The sequence below is a fragment of the Aquarana catesbeiana genome, linkage group LG05 (genome assembly GCF_042186555.1).
Source record: "Aquarana catesbeiana isolate 2022-GZ linkage group LG05, ASM4218655v1, whole genome shotgun sequence".
NCBI classification, from domain to species: domain Eukaryota; kingdom Metazoa; phylum Chordata; class Amphibia; order Anura; family Ranidae; genus Aquarana; species Aquarana catesbeiana.
This window is the reverse complement of record NC_133328.1, coordinates 159,508,756-159,529,958: the sequence shown is the minus strand read 5'-3', so window position 1 is coordinate 159,529,958 and position 21,203 is coordinate 159,508,756. Positions and strand designations below refer to the sequence as shown.

At 40.6% G+C, this 21,203-nt stretch overlaps 1 protein-coding gene across 1 annotated transcript in view; it reads left to right on the top strand.

Moving 5' to 3' along the window:
• The window catches only part of OSBPL10 (oxysterol binding protein like 10), a 706,762-nt gene extending 688,841 nt beyond the window's left edge, over window positions 1-17,921 (top strand). Inside the window, exon 12 of the mRNA XM_073630290.1 lies at window positions 15,541-17,921. Within this exon, the coding sequence (XP_073486391.1) occupies window positions 15,541-15,585 (45 nt within the window). The 3' untranslated portion in view covers window positions 15,586-17,921. The remainder of the gene's footprint in view (window positions 1-15,540) is intronic.
• The last annotated feature ends 3,282 nt before the right edge of the window (window positions 17,922-21,203 follow it).

The window sequence follows — 21,203 nt, the reverse complement described above, 5'->3', positions numbered from 1 at the left end:
CACTCACCAGCTCCAAATGCCTCCACTTGCGTGTGAGGCTCTATAGCATAAAGATTCAAATCATCAGGAATCGGCTAACAATTTCTCCATCCGGAAACACGTTCCATATGTGAATTGAAAAAAAGTGCTCCAAATAGTGTGTGTAAACTTCAGTTTATTAACACACACTTCAAATAACACTCCAACAGTTCAACTCACATTGTAGAATAAATAAATAAGCACAGCAAACTCCACAGCAGGTGGGTAAACCGCAGCACTCGCTCCTCTGTATGTCACTCGTACGCGATGTTCACCGTTGCTTGGCCACGCCCCAGCGTGGCCAAGCAACGGTGAACATCGCGTACGAGTGACATACAGAGGAGCGAGTGCTGCGGTTTACCCACCTGGGAAGCGATCGGGTCCAATAGTTAGGCAAGCGAGGAGAGGGTGAGAGGAATACTATACACGCCTGCTTATCTCGGGTCCGCCGTGACCACATACCCCCAGGAGGTTTATTTAAGTTGCTGTGTTGGATACTGCTTATACAGTTTGCTGTGCTTATTTATTTATTCTACAATGTGAGTTGAACTGTTGGAGTGTTATTTGAAGTGTGTGTTAATAAACTGGTTGACGTTATCACACTATTTGGAGCACTTTTTTTCAATTCACGTATGGAACGTGTTTCCGGATGGAGAAATTGTTAGCCGATTCCTGATGATTTGAGTCTTTATGCTATAGAGCCTCACACGCAAGTGGAGGCATTTGGAGCTGGTGAGTGAATTTTCACTGGGAGTGAGCTCACCGAACGCTCAGGTGTGGTGGAAGATTTCTTGAAAGAAGATTACTCCTTGGGGTTGAGAGGACTTTTTTGGCACGATTTTAAATTAACGTTATTTTGTGTCACTGGATCACGTTCACATACATATATATTTTGTTCACTATTTTGTATGGGTTAATGATATATAATAATTTCACATCTTTTGTGTTTTCACCATACAAGGATTGTGTATATATGTTATTTTTGAGCAGTATTGACACTGTGTCATATTCTGTACATTCACTTGGTGTTCACTAATTTTATATATATATTTTTTTGGTTGTACACTTTAAATAGGTGTTCACTAGTAGAGTAATTTAGTCACTGTAAAGGGTGAAATTTTCGTTTTTAGGGAGCGCCACTAATTTATTTCTTCACGTGTGGTTTATTTACCACAGACACGTCATAGATTTAAAACGTATGTATAATTGAGGTTTACAACGTGGCAGCTATAGTTAGACCTACACATCAACTTTTGATATTAACTATTAAGGTTGATTCTCCGAGGCGCAGTGGTGGGTAACTGAGTATAGAGTGGTAAATATACTTTGGAGACCGTCTAGTAGTAGATCAATACGCCAAACAGCACAGAGACGAGCCTCAAACCTTCTGGCACAAAGTCATTTGGAGTGATGAGACCAAAATTTAGCTTTTAGGCCACAACCATAAACGCTACATTTGGAGAGGAGTCAACAAGGCCTATGATGAAAGGTACAGCGGTGGATCGCTGATGTTTTGGGGATATGTGAGCTACAAAGGCACAGGAAATTTGGTCAAAATTGTTGGCAAGATGAATGCAGTATGTTATCAAAAAATACTGGAGGAACATTTGCATTCATCAGCCAGGAAGCTGCGCATGGGACGTACTTGGACATTCCAACATGACAATGATCCAAAACACAAGGCTAAGTCGACCTGTCATTGGCTACAGCAGAATAAATTGAAGGTTTTGGAGTAGCCATCTCAGTCTCCTGACCTCAATAGCATTGAGCCACTTTGGGGAGATCTCAAACATGCAGTTCATACAAGACAGCCCAAGAATTTACAGGAACTGGAGGCTTTTTGCCAAGAGGGAATGGGCAGCTTTACCATCTAAGAAGATAAAGAACCTCATCCTCAAATACCACAAAAGACTTCAAGCTGTCATTGATGTTAAAGGGGGCAATACACGGTATTAAGAACTGGGTTGTAAACTTTTGATCAGGATCATTTGGGTAGTTTCTGTTGACATTATGATTTAAAAAGAGTAAAAACAGTTGATTAATAATAAATGGCTTCAGCCAAACAGTAACCATGAGTGGAAGAAAAGTTTTTGTGTTATCATTCATATTCTCTGAAAAATGGCCAAGAAATCATAAATTCTGCCAGGGTATGTAAACTTATGAGTACAACTGTATATATATTAAATACACTGCCTGCACGCCACTAACTAACCTGCCTGCCTAATCTAGCTCAATCTATCTCCATCCACACACTATACATGGCCGCTATGTAAGCAGCCTTATATAGTTTGGGGCGTGGACTTAGTCCCCCTGCCTTTGGCCAATTATGGCCCTCGCAGCAGAGCGCGCTGTGATTAGCCAAAGCATGCATTTTTTTTATTTGACCTTAAGGAACATTATTCTGAAATGTCTGACAATTTTTAGACGCAGCTTTTCACATATTGGTGAACCTCTGGCCATCTTTACTTCTGATACACTCTGACTCTCGTAAGATGTTCTTTTTACAGTATACCCAGGGCCGGACTGGGAATGAAAACCAGCCCTGGAAAAAATGTCATACCAGCCCCATAGCATTATTATACCAGCCCAACAGCATAACGTCATTATTTTCTTGTTCATAAAATGGAAAACCATGCATTTTAAAGCACATTTAAAGAGTGCATTATATATAGATAAGACACATATAAAAGCACATAGGGCTTTATATATATATATATATATATATATATATATATATAAAAGCAAATTACAGTTAAAAGTGGTAAAAGTGGAACAATCATCAAGAACAGTCCACTTATTGCTATGGTGATATATATTGCCAGAATAAGGAATAATCAAAGAACTTTACTTCAAAGTATGGAAGACATAAACATGTTCAAAACTTTATTAACGTAACATAAATAAATTACTCACAAAGACACAAAAATAGTAGTAGTTAATTACTACACATAAAAAAACAGTGCAAAATGTTTTACTTAACAGTAATTAAATATTGTAACAGTTACAATAAACCGTTTGAGATAAAAAATAGTGCAAATATATTGCTGTTAATTCTGTAGCAGTACAAAATGCGCAAAAACTTTTAGAATTTCGACAAGTCGGAATACCTTGAAAACATATTGTTAACTTGCTTTCCAGTCCAAGTTTAGGAATTAAAAAAAGTTTCAGATGTACCAATGTAATGGCAAGCAACTCAACAGTTTTCAAAAAGTAATGTTCAAACGTTACTCAAAAAAGTGCTTTAAAAACAAGTAAATTACTTTAACAGTAGATAAAAAAAAAGTGCTCATTAACTTTTAGGAGGTTGCAATGTGCAAACTATCTTCTAAAGTTTTAGAGGATAAAATATGCAAAAACCTGTTTGTAAACATTGTAAACAAATAACTAATCTAGTCAAAATTTAGAAAAATAGAGATCAACCAGCATTGTAATCCTCAGACATGCTTGTAATGTTATGTAAGTTAAGCAACATCCCTTGTAGCAAGCTGCTTTTTGAAGCCAGAACATCAATGATGGTTTCATTGCTTAGTCCAATCAAGGCCTTTTTTTCCATGGACATGAGCATAAAGGCCTCCAAATGTGGTTGGGAGAGGGAATTTCGAAGTCTGTTCAAGATATATTTCAGTTTTGAAAATTACCTTTCACATGCTACTTGAGAAGAGGAAAGTGTCAGTGTCAATTTGTATTCATTAAAAAGTGAACTATACGTCAGACTGTATAAGTTGTAACACAGTAACACATTGTAGCAGCATGCTATACAGTTCTTACAAGTCTTGCACTTTCCATTTTGATCACCAACAGTTGAGTATGGTTCCTCAGTTTCAGTGATAAGATGAGAATGGATGGCGTCTTCATCTTGACCTTCATTGTTAGCATGAGTATATTCTTCATCAAGAGACATTTTCAATCTTTGCCACTTTGATGAAAAATCAAGTAGCTCACTTTGCAGTTTCTTTTTAGTTGCCATGGAGTCAAATTTAATTACAAGACTGCTCAGTCGTTCTAATGCATTGTTGGGAAGGTGTAGCAAAATGTCTTCAAAATTTCTGGGATCCAAACATGCCAAATCTGCAAATAGCTGATCATGTTTTGTAAATCGGCTCTGCAGACTATTAATAATCTTGTCTAAGGTCACTTTGTATACCTCCACCCTGAACTGATCACTTGCCAACAAGATTGGTTCGTCTACTGCAAGCTCACCAGCCATTATTTTCTTTCGTTGTATTCTTTTAGTTGGTGGAAAGTCTTCCTCAATCATAACTTGGCAATCAGTTGTCTCCAACTTGCCATTTGCCCAGACTGCAAACTTCTTTGCAGCATCTATAATCATTTGAGAATCATGAACATGTACTTATAGGTTGTCACTGGTTTCTGACACCATTCGGTATGCCTGCAGTATATCCATACCCTGTGTTTGCAGGTACAAGGATAGTGGAGTGGTATTCTTGAAAATAAACAAGTACAGCTGTGCTGTTATACATGTTTTGAATTTCTTGAGGGAGTCTAAGAAAGTTCCAGCCTTGTATCTTATGTCAGCATTAAAATGATCAGAACATGATATTGCTGCCATGGTCTGGATCAAATTTACATACAAGGCTCGACTTGGATCATTAAATGAACCAAACACCTTTGTAAGTGCTGCATCTGTGGACCACCATCTTGTTTCTCCAATCACAGAAAGTGATAGGAATCTTTCTTCCTGAGACTTATCCCGCCATACATTCATCCGGAGGAATGATTCACGGATAAACACAGCACATGAATTTAAAAGGCCGAACAATGATATTGCCTGAACAGATATCTTTGTGACATCCATCATCACCAGATTTAGTACATGTGCATAACACCAAACATGAATCTGGCCAGGCACTTTTTTACTCAGCCATGTGCTGAATCCGTTGTACTGCCCCTGCATATTAGAAGCTCCATCTGTTGAGTTCTCAACACAGTTTGTAACTTCAATTTCCATGGATTCCAATACATCGCAAACCAGTTCACACAAAGCCTTCCCTGTCGTGGATGTGCAATTTACCACAGCAACTAGACATTCATGGACCACATCCGTGACATATCGAATTATAATTGAACACTGGTCTGAGACATTTATATCCTGCGTTGTATCTAGCTGAATTGAGAACATGTCAGCATCTCTGATCTCTTGGGCAATACCTTTTTTTAAAAGTGTTGAAATTACACAGATGATATTGTTCACTGTCGTTTTAGAAATTAGTGTAACAAAGCCGCCACGTCCTTTGCTACTCGTTGCACCTTGATGCTTCTTTTTACTTTTTTTAATAATTGTATCAAGGTGATTTTTCAGAAAGGGATCAACTTGCTTAGGAGTAGCAAAATCTCAAGGAAGTTTCCATGGTCCAAATTTTTATCTTCTAAAGTATATGCTGCTTCAGCTGTTGCCCTATAGCTTAGACCTCTTTTTCCAATCAGCTTGATGGTGTCAATCACTCTCTCTAGGATGGCACGTTTTCTCTTCACTTCCTCTTTTCTGGCTGTTGTTTGTTTCTCAAAGAAATGACTAGATATGTCCATATTCTTTGATCTCATCAAGAAGGATTCAGAGCTATTATTGTGGAGGTTGCTTTTTTCGTGCTCTTCAATTCTCTGATACATATGTTTATCATCAAAGCAACCATCAATAAAAGCACTGATGTCTGTCTTTCTACTGAAAGCAAGACACACCATGCAGAAAAAAACACCATGTCCATGTGAATAGGTCAACCAGTGACGCTTCTTTCCATCCCTCCTCTCATTTAACTTTTTCAAATTAAAAGAATGGAAATCTGGTTGACATGGATGAAACCGGAAGAATGAATCCAAATTTTCTGATTTTGGTCTGATAAACCACATTTTATCATCAACTGTGTCAGGTATGCCCTCATTAATGCCCACTACTTCTGGAATCTCTTCTGCTGCTAATGATTCATCCACAATTTCTTCTTCCAATTCTTCATCAGTTTCTAGCTCAATAGGAGGTCCAATACTGCGGTGAATATCTTCAATTGCATCAGTATCCATATCCACTTGTACAGTGCTAGGTATTGCTTTGCTACAGCTAGCACCACTGCCTTTAGGTGGAGATGCAGGTGGTAAGTCATGCTTTGTTGCCACTATCTTAAACAAGCTACTGACTTTTTGATACTGGTTTGCAGCTTTTTCTAAGAGTTTTTTTTTTTCTTTTTCTGCTCCTCCTTTCTGTTTTCTTTTACCTTCACCCTTCTTATTCATTTCAATCACTAAAAAAAAAAAAAAAAAAAAATACATGTTTCCTAAATCTCTCCTAGATCAAAACACGCTGTCAGCAAACAGCAAAAACATCTAATAAGTCATTCCCTAACTGGACATATTTCCAAATCCGCCACTTTCTACATGACAGTAACTGTAATTCGATGGTTTCCTGGGCACTCTCCCCTTTTAAAACCCTGTGCTCCCAATCCTCACCCCAGCAGCATGTACTATCAAATATTCATAATATGCTTTACGCGTACTTCTCCCACATATCTGGGAAAGTATGCCAAGCCTGGGAAAGAGGATTGCAACTGGACCAAACAGAGGATCAGTGGGAGCGCATTTTCACTTTTGCCCACAAAGGCATCACTAAATGTCTCGATCCAGGAGAATAACTATAAGATCCTCACTAGATGTTATCACACACCTGTTATGCTTAATAAATACCACCCAGACACCCCCAACACTTGCTGGAGAAGCTCCAGGGAACCTGGATCACTACACATATTTGGTGGTCGTGTTCACTAATACAAGCTTTCAGGTCACAAGTTCACATAATAACGTCACTAATCTCCACCTACTCCCTGGAACACACTCTGGCCCAGTTTATTCTCCATCACTTCACTACACCTGTACAGTTTTACCGTAAGTCCCTGGTTATCAGGGTGGATAAAAATCAATGATTTAAAAAAAAAAAAGATCTGTTTGATTTTTATCAAATTTATTTTAATAAAATGCTTTTGGAGTAAAAATCTAAAAGATCGTTTTCTATTTAAAGTGGAGGTCCACCCTGAAAAAAAAAATGCACCAAAAACTATCTAAAAAAATGGAGGAAAAGAAAAAAAAATTTTTTTTACTTACTTGAAATGGCTGTTGCTAGTCAGTCTTCCTAATCTGCCTCTTCCTACACCGCGGTGATCTTCAGTCTTCTGCTCCCCGCGTTGTCTTCTGGGGAATGGGGCGAGGTGTGTTATGGGAACTGTGTGTGTCCCACAACACATCGCGTCCCATTCACAAAGCGCTGCGCCGCTCACGCATGCGCAGTAGGAAACTGGCAGTGAAGCCGCAAGGCTCCATTGCCTGTTTCCCTTACCTAGGATGGCGGTGCCAGGACCCGAGAGCCGAGGGACGGGTCGGCCTCGGGCGGCCGACATCGCGGGCACCCAGGACAGGTAAGTACTTATTTAAAGTCAGCAGCTACAGTGTTAGCAGCTGCTGACTTTTATTTTTTTTTTCAGGGGCGGAATCCCGCTTTAAGATGAAATAGGAAAAAAAAAAAAGAGGCTGTATATTCTGCAATATTTTCATTTTTGGTAAACTCATTCAATGAATCCAAACTCTGCAAGTTGAGATAACATGCACTGCATTGATGTCACAGTAACCATGAACAAAATTCAGGAATATTACTTATCCCATTGTTTTGCATATCTATAAAGACTACAAACTGTATGATTGAATTGGTTCTGATATCGCTGTTTTACTAACCTGACAGCTTATTATTCTAAATAGGAAACCTTCATTTTGTTTGCAACTATCAAAGATTCTAACTACCAGCAAAAATGGTTCCTTACATTTAAAGAGCACCTGTCATTTCAGATCCATCATGGTAGCGCCTGTTAGCGGGCATCCACTCGCCTGCTGCTGCCACGTCCCTCACCTTGTTGTGTCACTGCCGCATCACCAGCCGTCCCATTAAAGTGAATGGGACTATCGGTGAGTCAACAGCGGGTCAAAGGAGGAGCCGCTGCAGGACAGAGATGACAGTTGCTCTTTAACCACATCCCACCCGGCGCTTCCTCCTTCTGAGTGGACGTTCAGGAACGTCCCTCAGAAGGAGGGGGATCGTGCGCGTGCGTGCCCACGCAGCGGCGCAGTCCCGATGCGCTTGTGTCACCTGGACACGGCGCATCTCCGATCAGCAGGGGGGCTCTGTGATTGGCCCTCCTGATCACATGACGGCTGTGTCGAATCACAGCCGTCATATGATGTAAATAGAGAGCCGTTTTCTAGGCAATTGGCTCTCCTCACACGGAAGTTGTCGGAGAGGAGAGCGGATCTCTGCAGCCGGCCAGTGATCAGTGAGTATGAGCTGTTTTTTACAGCTTTTTACACATTGATCACCAGCCTACTGTCCCCACACATGTCCCAACACAATTTAAACACACAAAGTCCCCAAAACACTGTCCCCACACACATGTCCCCACACAGTAAAAACACCTGTCCCCCACATATGTAACAGTAAAATCATATGTCCCAATGATCATCTGCACACATGTCCGTGATCACCTGCGCACATCTGTGCATGATCATCTGCGTACATATGTCTGTGATCACACAAACCAACTATTATACACGTAACATGATTTTTTTACCAAAGACATGTAGCAGAATACATTTTGGCTTACATTTATGACAAAATTAGATTTTATTGGATTTCTTTTAAAATAGAAAGAAGAAAATATTGTTTTTTTTCCAAATTTCCGCTCTTTTTTTCCGCTTATATCGCAAAAAATAAAAAACTGAGTCGTGAATAAATACCACCAAAAGAAAGCTCTATTTGTGTGAACAGCGTTGCATGACCGCGCAATTGTCATTGAAAGTGTTACAGCGCTGAAAGCTGAAAATTGGCCTGGGAAGGAAGGGGGTGAAAGTGCCCAGTAATGCACACAAAAAATAAAAAAAATTGCCTGCACACCACTCTGTCCCTTAATGCCCACCTCCTTTTTATAGGGCACACACTGTATAGGAATGTATAATGTAAAACATGGTGGGATTTCCCCACCCAGGGGAAATACAACTGGGCAGTGGCGGTGGGTCCATTGCACCCGTCAATCTTCAATAGACAGATTCATGCATTGCATGAATCTATCTATTGTCGCAGCTGCCGCCCCTATTCAGGTGTCCAGCCCCTTGTCGGGCATCGAGCATCTGAATTACAGTGGCGGGGGTGTTTTTAGAAGTGCCTGATTAAAGCCGTTGGCTCTAATAGGCTTCCAAATAGGTAAACAGCGGGCACACTGCTGTGCGTTCGCTGCTTACACAGTGCTGTGTTAGGAAATCAAATAAATCGCTTCCCTAACACTGACCTGCCTCTCAGCCAATCAGGTGCACTGGGTCTGGTTACATGTCACCTGATTGGCTGAAGCGACAGGCGCTGTGATTGGATGCCTATCGGAGGGAGCGTGGAGCAACGCGCTGACCTGAGACAGGTAAGTGCCAGGCGGGGGGGACACTGGCAGGATTTCATGGGCAAACTGGTGGCAATTGATGGGGCAAACTGGTGGCAATTAATGGGGCAAACTGGCGGCAATTGATGGGGCAAACTGGCAGCAATTGATGGTTACAGTGGCTGCGTTTGATGGGCACAGTGGCTGCGTTTGATGGGCACAGTGGCTGCGTTTGATGGGCACAGTGGTAGCGCTTAATGAGCACAGTGGCGGCAATTTATGGGTACAGTGGCTGCGTTTGATGGGCACAGTGGCTGTGTTTAATGGGCACAGTGGTGGCAATTTATGGGTACAGTGGCTGGGCTTGATGGCACAGTGGCTGCGTTTGATGGTACAGTGGCAGCATTTAATGGGCACAGTGGCTGCAATTGATGGGTACAGTGGCTGCGTTTGATGGGGCACAGTGGCAGCAATTTATGGGTACAGTAGCTGCGTTTGATGGGCAGGGCACAGTGTTGGCAATTTATGGGCACAGTGGCAGCGTTTGATGGTATACAGCTTTTCAAAGATAATCTGGCACTTGAACAAAACATGGAAGAGAGAGGGGGGGGAGAGGGGGGGGGAGAGAGGGAGGGGGAGAGAGGGAGGGGGAGAGAGAGAGGGGGGGAGAGAGAGGGGGGGAGAGAGAGGGGGGGAGAGAGAGAGAGGGAGGGAGGGAGGGAGAGAGAGGGGGGAGAGAGAAAAAGGGGGAGAGAGGGGGGAGAGAGAGAGATTTTTAGTACCTTAATTCTTATGTTGCAGCTGCACGGCCAGCCATTCACTTCTATTCTCCTCGTGCAGATTAGTGGGCGGTGCTGGCGCCGCACGGGACGAGTCATGAAGGCAAAAATCAAGCAGCACAGCATTCTCCTGCTCCTCCCCTCAGGCACACAGACAGAGGCATATTACTCTCTAGTTGAGTGTGGGCAGCGCGCCGGCGCCGGAACGGAGGAGGAGACAGAGTGACACAGGCACACAGCCATTGCATAGTGCGGCGGCCGCCGGCGTCGCTGCTCTTTAGATTGCTGACACAGGCTGGCAGCCAGCCACGCTCTGAGGCAAAAGCAGCCCCAGCGGTACTTAGTGCAGCCAGCCTACTGGGATATTTCCCGGTATCCCGGTAGGCCAGTCCGGCCCTGAGTATACCCAATCATGTTACTGACCTGTTGCCAATTAACCTAATTAGTTGCAAACTGTTCTTCTAGGTCTTCCCTGTTAGTACCACTTTGCCAGCTTTTTGTTGCCCTGTCCCAACTTTTTTTAACGTGTTGCTGCCATCAATTTTAAAAATTACCTTTTTTTTTTCTTAAACTGGCACATGCCCTCAGTTTAAACATTTGACATATTTTCTGTCTTCTGTTGTAAATAAGATATGGGTTTATAAAATGTGAAAATCGTTGCATTTTGTTTTTATGTAGATTTTACACAGCATCCCAACTTTTTTGCAATTGGGGTTATATACCTGTCTTGTCCTTCTTAGCGTGCCTCAGTAAAGGCTCATCAATGTGATCAATGTGGCTCAATCAATCTGATAAGAGGAGACTATCATGGTTGCAAGTTTTAGCTTGTGAGATAAAAAAAATGCATAGGGGGATTTAGGATTTTTTACTGTACTGCTAACCTTGTTGATTATGAATGGTCAACTGCAATCAAGCATAACCCTTGGTATTTTACAACCAGGAGAGCAATTATTGCTGTCTCTCATGAAATGTACATTCATCCGGAATTGTTTTTCATGTTCAAAATTTAGTAAAAAGGGTAGCATTTATTAGTATTATAGTAGTAGTATTAATATTTGTTCTCACACTTACCATGCATGAGTGTATCTATGTAGATACCATTTTTAAGTTACTGCATTCCCTTAAGCCCAGTTTGCAAAAAGAAATCAATTGATGCTCTAGGTAAAATGTAAATGGTAATATCCACTCACTGTAAAGTCACTACAGAAAGAATCCTTTCATTCTTCAGTATGTAGTTGGCGAGTAATAAATTAAATATTACTAAGAACACCAATATGTGATTTATTCATGAATTTGCTATAGCCAGCCTTTCACTCTCTGACCATTATTGATTGAATCCCACAAAATTATATCTTAGGTTAAAGTGCACTGTAAAAAAAGAACATGTTGTGAAATCAGGCTCAGCAATATAATCTTACATTAAGAATGTTGAAGCGTATATTGTTAAAATGGAAAAAGTTGTCAAAAAGTGGCCTTTTTTTAAAAAAGAAAGAAAAAAAATGGAGAGGAAAAACAACACACAGAAACCAATCAGATATATGCTGTCATATTGTTAGCTAGCCAAATACATTGTGAATCATATTGTGTTTAAAGTGTTAAGCTTTATATACTCTAAAACACTTTATACACTGAGTGTTATGTTACATAGTTCTACCCACTGTGGTTTGGAAGCTGTGCTGTCCATAATATACATTACTCACCACATGCTGGTAACAACCCATGCTATCCATACATACAAAGAAGCCAAAACAAATAAGCTCAGAAATTAAGTTATGTGTAATAAAATGGAATGACACAGGGAAAAAGTATTGAACACATTAAGAAAGGGAGGTGCAAAAAGGCATAGAAAGCAAAGACGCCATTTGAAATCTATCAGTAATTAGAAAGCAATCCTGCCCCTTGTCAGTGCAAATTATCAGCTGGTTCAGTCTTAACTGATGTCTCATTACCAAGGTGTCACACAAGAAACATTTCATGATGGGTTAAAGCAAAGAGCTTTCTCAAGACCTTTGCAACCTTATTGTTGCAAAACATACTGATGGCATTGGTTACACAAGGATTTCTAAACTTCTGAATGATCTAGTGAGCACTGTTGGGGCCATGATCCGGAAGTGGAAAGAACATCATTTCACGATAAACTGGCCACAGCCAGAAACTCTTTGCAATATTTCTTACATAGTTACATAATAGGTGAGGTTGAAAAAAGACACAAGTCCATCAAGTCCAACCTATGTGTGTGATTATATGTCAGTATTACATTGTATATCCCTGTATGTTGCGGTCGTTCAGGTGCTTATCTAATAGTTTCTTCAAACTATCAATGCCCCCCGCTGAGACCACCGCCTGTGGAAGGGAATTCCACATCCTTGCCGCTCTTACAGTAAAGAACCCTCTACATAGTTTAAGGTTAAACCTCTTTTCTTCTAATTTTAATGAGTGGCCAAATGTCTTGTTAAACTCCCTTCTGTGAAAAAGTTTTATCCCTATTGTGGGGTCATCAGTATGGTATTTGTATATTGAAATCATATCCCCTCTCAAGCGTCTCTTCTCCAGAGAGAATAAGTTCAGTGCTTGCAACCTTTCCTCATAACTAATATACTCCAGACCCTTTATTAGCTTTGTTGCCCTTCTTTGTACTTGCTCTATTTCCAGTACATCCTTTCTGAGGACTGGTGCCCAAAACTGGACAGCATACTCTAGGTGCAGCTGGACCAGAGTCTTGTAGAGCGGGAGAATTATCGTTTTATCTCTGGAGTTGATCCCCTTTTTAATGCATGCCAATATTCTGTTTGCTTTGTTAGCAGCAGCTTGACATTGCATGCCATTGCTGAGCCTATCATCTACTAGGACACCCAGGTCCTTTTCCACCCTAGATTCCCCCAGAGGTTCTCCCCCCAGTGTATAGATTGCATTCATATGTTTGCCACCCAAATGCATTATTTTAAATTTTTCTACATTGAACCTCATTTGCCATGTAGTTTCTGACAGAGGAGTGAAAAAAATTATCAAACGAGACGTCCAAGAGCCAGGGACCACTTGTGGAGAGCTTCAGAAAAACTTGGAATTAGCAGGTACAATTGTTTCAAAGAAAACAATAAGTAATGCACTTAACTGCCATGACCTGTATGCACACTCACCACACATGTTTGCTGCACAACATTTAGACAAACCTGTGAAATACCCGGAGAATACAGTTTGGTCAGATGAGACCAAAATTTTACTATTTGGATGCCAGAATACACACCATGTTTGGAGGTCAAATGGCACTGCACATCACCCCAAAAACACCATACCAACAGTGAAGTTTGGAGGTGGGAACATCATGGTGTGGGGCTGTTTTTTAAGCATACAGTACTTGCAAACTTCATATCATTGAGGAAAGGATGAATGGAAAAATGTACCAAGACATTCTTGATAAAAATCATGTACCAGGATGATGAAGATGAAATGAGGGTGGACATTTCACCAAGACAATGATCCCAAACACAAAGCCAATGAAACTCTCAATTGGATTCAAAGAAATAAAATAAAGCTGCTAGAATGGTCCAGCCAATCACCTAAGAACTAAAGAACTAAAAATCAGAGTTCATAGAAGAGGCCCATGGAACATTCAAGATTTTAAGACTGTGGAAGAATGGGCCAAAAGCACACCTGAGCAATACATGCAACTAGTTTCTCCATACAGGAGAGGACACTGTCATTATCAATAAAGGATTTTGTACGAAGTATTAAATAAATTTCAGTTAGCATGTTCAATACTTTTTCCCTGTGTCATTCCATTTTATTACACATAACCTTATTTCTGAACTTATTTGTTTTGTTTTTTTTTTTTGTATGTATGGATCGCATGAGTTGTTACCAACATGTGGTGAAAATTTCATGTCAATGGAACCTTTAGAAATATATTTACCTAGAAAAATGGTGACATGTTCATTACTTATTTTATATATATACAGTGTATGTGTATATACTGTGTGTATATTATACAGTGTGTGTGTGTGTATAAAAATAAAAATTCTATAAGGTGAGGATGCTTTAAAAATAATACAGTGAATAATAATTTATAAATTAACAACCTAAAAAGAGTAAAAAGTAGAGAGAAAAGAAAATCAAATTAATATTTTTTTTGTCTACCCTTTGAATCCTAAGGCCCTTAAAATAGCATCAGTTCTCATAGTTATACTTACACAGGTTTTTAAAGGAGAAGACTGGCCAAAGCCTATTTGGCCCTACCTCTCTGCTCTGTTCTGCACGCCTATTACCCGTTTTCAGCTGACAGTGGGCTAAAGTTTCCTGTTGGTTGATTTTACTCAGCCGGTCCAGGCTGGTGAAAGATACGGACTTTACAGTTGAGCTCCACCCAAATGCCTGGACCAGCAGCTGGCTAAGCCTCTCAGCTGTGCCACTGGGAGATTGAACCAGTCTCTCCCTCCCCAGCCCTACGCTCCAGAGAGTGTTGGAGGGGCAGAGCAGCGAGCCGGTGACTGACAGAGGGAAGAACTGAGTGATCAGTGGTGTTTTATTGCTGATTCCTCAGTGCAAAGGCGGCGGGGGACAGATGCTGCATTGGATCAATGCTGCATCTACCTAGGTAAGTATAAGGTTTTTATTTTTATTTATTTTTTATACCCCATACTTAATGCTGCAATAAAGTTGTATAAACATCTAGGAGAACTTACCAAAGTTCTTCTATGGATAAAGGCTTGTTTTTTTTTCCCTTCATGTAATCCCAGACAGACTCAGTGATGTTGACATCAGGGCACTGTTAGGACTATAGTTTCTCTTCAAGGGCTCCTTCTTTTCATTAAAGATAGAGCTTTCTTAATTAGGCTGTATGTTTGGGGTCATTGGACTCGATTCAGAAAGCTTTACCCAAGGATAAGAATCTTTATTTTTAGTTATGTGACTGTAATTTTTAAAATAAATTTCCTGGAGTTTTTAGCTTTGTGAATTGAGCCTATTGTTCTGCATGATAGATGAGTATCTTCCTGTAACTTTCAGCACCGAGGAGACCATACATTCTGACCAAATCTATAACTTCATGTGCAGAAACGCAGCCCCAAATCTGCGAGCAACTTCCACCATGTTTCAATGTTGTCTGCAGACACTCGTCTGTGTAACACTCTTCAGTCCTTCGGTGAACAAACTGCCTTCGGTCACAGCCAAATATTTCCAATTATGAATTTCCCTTTGGATAGACGTACTTTCCCTAGGGCTCTAAATCTGTATGTCATTTTTCCAAAAGTGTTTAGTGATTTGATTTGTAAGTCAATGGTAAAAAAAAATGTGATCTGGCTATTAAACATGTGCCTTTTTTTTTTTTTGCTTTTTAGGGTGAAGCCTGGGTATATGCAAACCCACTATGGAAAGCACAGTGATTATGATGGTTCAAGTACTCCTAGCAACCTGCCATTTTAAGAGAAATCCTGCCAAGGAATAATATATTTCTGCAGCTGCAATGTTAACCACTGTATTCAAAAGCCATTATATATTCCACTTGATGTGTACATATATAAATATATATAGGTATGCACTCTGTGTATCAAAACTGATATAAATATATGTATATACACAAATTATAAATAAGATAAATACAATTTTTATAAACCCTTTGGAAATTTATTTGCCAAATATTTTCGACTCTTTAGGTGAAACAAAGTAACCATCTAATTACATTTCAGTCTAATATACCGTATCGTCACATTTCAACAACAAAAAGGGACAGAAACTTTGTTATTGCTGATTTTTTTGCAAAGATCATTTGTAGATATCTGTAGCATATTGTTATGACTCAGGGTTCAAAAGTATTTCTCTATCAACATATAATGCCGCCTACACACGCTCAGAATTTCAGACGGGAAATGTTCGATGTTAGCTTGTTGTCGGAAAGTCCGACCGTGTGTATGCTCCAACGAACATTTGCTGTAGGAATTTCCGCACAAAAATGCTTGAGAGCAGGTTCTTAAATTGCCCGACAACTTCACTTTGTTGTCAGAAATTCTGATCGTGGGTACACAAGTCCGACGCACAAAAGTTCACGCATGCTTTGAATCAAGCAGAAGGAGCCGCACTGGTTATTGAACTTCCTTTTTCTCGGTTCATCGTACGTGTTGCACTTCACAGCATTCTTGACGTTCGGAATTTCCAACAACATTTGTGTGACCGTGTGTGTGCAAGACAGGTTTGAGCTAACATCCTTCAGAAAAAAAATCCACAGTTTTGTTGTCGGAAAATCCGTCCGTGTGTACGCGGCATTAGACTAAAACAGGACTTAATATACTCTCATAATTTGCCTAAACTCCACCCATAACTTCATCATATTTAGACAAGGATCATTTGCTTTTGACAAGTCCTTCCTGTCTGAGTTAATCCCATGAAAAATTTCCAGAAAGTCACTCAATGTGCCCCTTGTAAAGGTTTGGCTGAGTACTTCCTTTTTCAGCTGCCTGAATACTCAAACAGTGACTGATGGCAACCCCTTGTCCTCCCTTGTCACTAGGACATTGTTAAAACACTCCCAGCTGTTACTTCTCTCTGTCACCCCCATCACAGGCGCAAACTTCTAAAACCTCACACATGTGCAGTTCATGACCTTCGCTATTGAATCATCGCTGAGCCTAGAGCTACTACATCAGGGAAGAGAGAGCGTGTGCAAAGGGGTTTGAATCAGAGCAAGAGGTCACTCCAGTGATGGTGAGGGCAAGTAGTAACAGTTGGGAGTGTCTTAGCAATGTCCCAGCAACAATGCAGGATGAGGGATGCCATCTCTGGGAGTTTTTTAGGCAGACTTTTGAAGGCACATAGATAGCCCACACCTATGACAAGGCCATTATTCAACTTTGATCAAAGTTGTACAGTTTGTTTTTTTATCTACAGGTGCCCCTTACCCACAAATATATTTTTTTAATAAAAGAGAACTATCCTTTTAAAGTGTCTATCCAGGCAAAATTGATAGTCTTTTTTGCAGTGTTCCCATACTATATACACAATGACAAAATGTACCATTTTTACAGCCCCAGTTATTGTAAGAAAAATATCTGGTGATCCTGCCATTCCACAGAATATCACTGTGTTTCATGTCCTGAAGTGACAACACTATTCAGCCTTCATTCAAATGGCTGAACCCCCCCCCCTTCCCAAAGATTGTCAGTTCCCAAAAGATGAGCCATTATGCTTGCATACAGTGCTGGCCATGTCGGGCACTTTAATCAGTGCACATGCACATACAGCCTATTCGTTCCTCTCTCCCTAACTTTGGCTTTTGGGAGCAGTGCGAGTGGTGTCAGTGATGCCATGCTCAGGGGAAAGCTCTGCCCACCAGTAAATGGCACATATCAAGGCTCAGCTCAACAAAGATTACCCTGAAAAAATAAAAAGCTTTTAAGAATCATAAAGCAATATAACCGTTTACATTAGGGCTGTTGATAATACAATGATTATCCAATTACTATCCAATTGGGTAGGTAACTAACAAGTGTAGGTAATGAATCTTGAAAATTAGTTACTTTATCATTTCAAAAACCTCAAGCCTTGCTTTCAGAACATGCACCTTTGACAGAATTCTGTGTACTCAGGTTTTCTTTAGTTTAAAATATTTTAGGATTTCATAATTCGTGTTAGCTTGAGGATTGGATCTCCTTGTCTCTGCATTGTTGGTATTTACTTTGATGTTTGTCCTTCCATGATTTGAAGTAAAATGAAAAAGTTCCTTCTTTTTGGAGTTTTGGCATCTTTTTCTTATTTTGCAGTTGTGTTGCATTTGTGGTGTTATAATGACAGATGCACAATAGGTTTTTCTCTTCAGTTCCCATAGAGATCAGTCCGGTGATAAATTGGTAAGTCCAACTCCAAGTCATTTTTTGTTTTATATAAAGTTGAAAAAGTTTAATACCTCTGTTAGGTTTTCTTTTTGCTATTAAAACCATTGGTAGACTTGAGGGCACAAACCAAACAAGTAATTTTTTAGAGTTTGAAGCTTTTCTCTTTAGAACGTAGAAGTGTATATCTTAAGGTGAGTGTACAGTTAGATTAGAAAGAGTGGCACTTTAAAAAGAACAATGTAATTTAAAAGCAGCAACAAATCTTTTAGCAAGGCCCAAACTTATTATCAATAAGTTCTTTTAATTAAAGGATATGTAAAGGTTCGTTTTAAAAAAAACAAAAAAAAACAAACATGTCATGCTTACCTCCTCTGTGCAGTTGGTTTTGCACAGAGTGGTCCTGATCCTCCTCTTCTGGGGTCTCTAAGGGGCGCTCATAGCTCCCCCTCTTCTCGAGTGCCCCGTTGGAGAGCCGCTCTCCCTCAGGGCACTCGTTCGGGTGCACTCCCTTGTCCTGCTGCTGCATCCATTGACAAAGACAGCAGGACTTGGCCCCACCCCCACGTCATTGGTTTTGATTGACAGAAGTGGGAGCCAATGGCTGCGCTGCTATCAATCTATCCAATCAGGACCAGAGACACTGACTGGAGCTAGTGTGCTCGTCCCCGTCGCTGGAAAGACCGGGTTCAGATAAGTAAAAGGGGGGTTCCGGAGGGGTTGCTGCCTCACAGGAGGTTTTTCACCTTCATGCATTAAGGTGGAAAAACCTCGAGAGTTTACAACCCCTTTAAAACAAGGAAAAACTTACATGTAACAGGGATCTGTCTCTTCATCATTTAAATTGTTGACACAATGCAAAATATACAGAAATATGGAATAGGTGGAGGCCTCCCTACATAAGGAGTCACGGGTCCAAATATTCTTTGATATCTGGGAATCTTTTATTCAAAGCTTGCCTACAGATACTCAACAATCGATAGTATAATGTTTTTATTTTATCCAATGGTTTCAAACCAGACTGTTAACCAATGACCCTCCAATTGATATTCGACCCTCTACTTAGAATTAAAATATATTTTTACGCTTTAACAGCTAAGGCCTCCCCTCTTTCCATCATCTGCTAGTTAGACCAACCGCCATCTGTCTTTTTGCTTCTTAATGTCTACCCTTCGACCCATTGATATCTGTATGCTGTCAATTTTATATTGTTGAACTGGCCAAATGTTGTGGCTATTTTCATTGTAACTGCATTCTCGTATATATATACAGTGGGGATGGAAAGTATTCGGACCCCCTTAAATTTTTCACTCTTTGTTATATTACAGCCATTTGCTAAAATCATTTGTTCATTTTTTTTCCTCATGAATGTACACACAGCACCCCATATTGACAGAAAAACACAGAATTGTTGACATTTTTGCAGATTTATTAAAAGAGAAAAACTGAAATATCACATGGTCCTAAGTGTTCAGACCCTTTGCTCAGTATTTAGTAGAAGCACCCTTCTGATCTAATACAGCCATGAGCCTTTTTGGGAAAGATGCAACAAGTTTTTCACACCTGGATTTGGGGATCCTCTGCCATTCCTCCTTGCAGATCCGCTTCAGTTCTGTCAGGTTGGATGGTAAACGTTGGTGGACAGTCATTTTTAGGTCTCTCCAAAGATGCTCAATTGGGTTTAAGTCAGGGCTCTGGCTGGGCCATTCAAGAACAGTCACGGAGTTGTTGTGAAGCCACTCCTTCGTTACTTTAGCTGTGTGCTTAGGGTCATTGTCTTGTTGGAAGGTAATCCTTCCAGCACTCTGGAGAAGGTTTTAATCCAGGATATCCCTGTACTTGGCCATATTCATCTTTCCCTCGATTGCAACCAGTCGTCCTATCCCTGCAACTGAAAAATACCTCCACAGCATGATGCTGCCACCACCATGCTTCACTGTTGGGACTGTATTGGACAGGTGATGAGCAGTGCCTGGTTTTCTACACACATACCGCTTAGAATTAAGGCCAAAAAGTTCTATCTTGGTCTCATCAGACCAAAGAATCTTATTTCTCACCATCTTGGAGTCCTTCAGGTGTTTTTTAGCAAACTCCATGCAGCTTTCATGTGTCTTGCACTGAGGAGAGGCTTCCGTCGGGCCAATCTATATATAACAAAGAGTGAAAAATGCAGGGGGGTCTGAATACTTTCCGTCCCCACTGTGTGTGTATATATATATATATATATATATATATATATATATATATATATATATACACAGTCTCTCACAAAAGTGAGTACACCCCTCACATTCTTGTAACTATTTTCTTATATCTTTTCATATGACAACGCTGAAGAAATGACACTTTGCTACAATGTAAAGTAGTGAGTGTACAGCTTGTATAACAGTGTCAATTTACTGTCCCCTCAAAATAACTTAACACACAGCCATTAATGTCTAAATCGCTGGCAACAAAAGTGAGTAAACCCCTAAGTGAAAATGTCCAAATTGGGCCCAAAGTGTCAATATTTTGTGTGACCACCATTATTTTCCAGCACTGCCTTAACCCTCTTCGGCATGGCGTTCACCAGAGCTTCACAGGTTGCCACTGGAGTCCTCTTCCACTCCTCCATGGCAACATCATGGAGCTGGTGGATGTTAGAGACCTTGCACTCCACCACCTTCCATTTGAGGATGCCCCACAGATGCTTAATAGGGTTTAGGTCTGGAGACATGCTTGGCCAGTCCATCACCTTTGCCCTCAGCTTCTTTAGCAAGGCAGTGGTCGTCTTGGGGCTGTTATGGTGGAATACTGCCCTGCGGCCCAGTCACTGAAGGATCATGCTCTGCCTCAGTATGTCACAGTACATGTTGGCATTCATGGTTCCCTCAATGAAATGTAGCTCCTGAGTGCCGGCAGCACTCATGCAACCCCAGACCATGACACTCCCACCACCATGCTTGACTGTAGGCAAGACACACTTGTCTTTGTACTCCTCACCTGGTTGCCACCACACACATTTGACACCATCTGAACTAAATAAGTTTATCTTGGTCTCATCAGAACACAGGACATGGTTCCAGTAATCCATATCCATTGTCTGCTTGTCTTCAGCAAACTGTTTGCGGGTTTTCTTGTGCCTCATCTTTAGATAAGGCTTCCTTCTGGGACGACAGCAATGCAGACCAATTTGATGC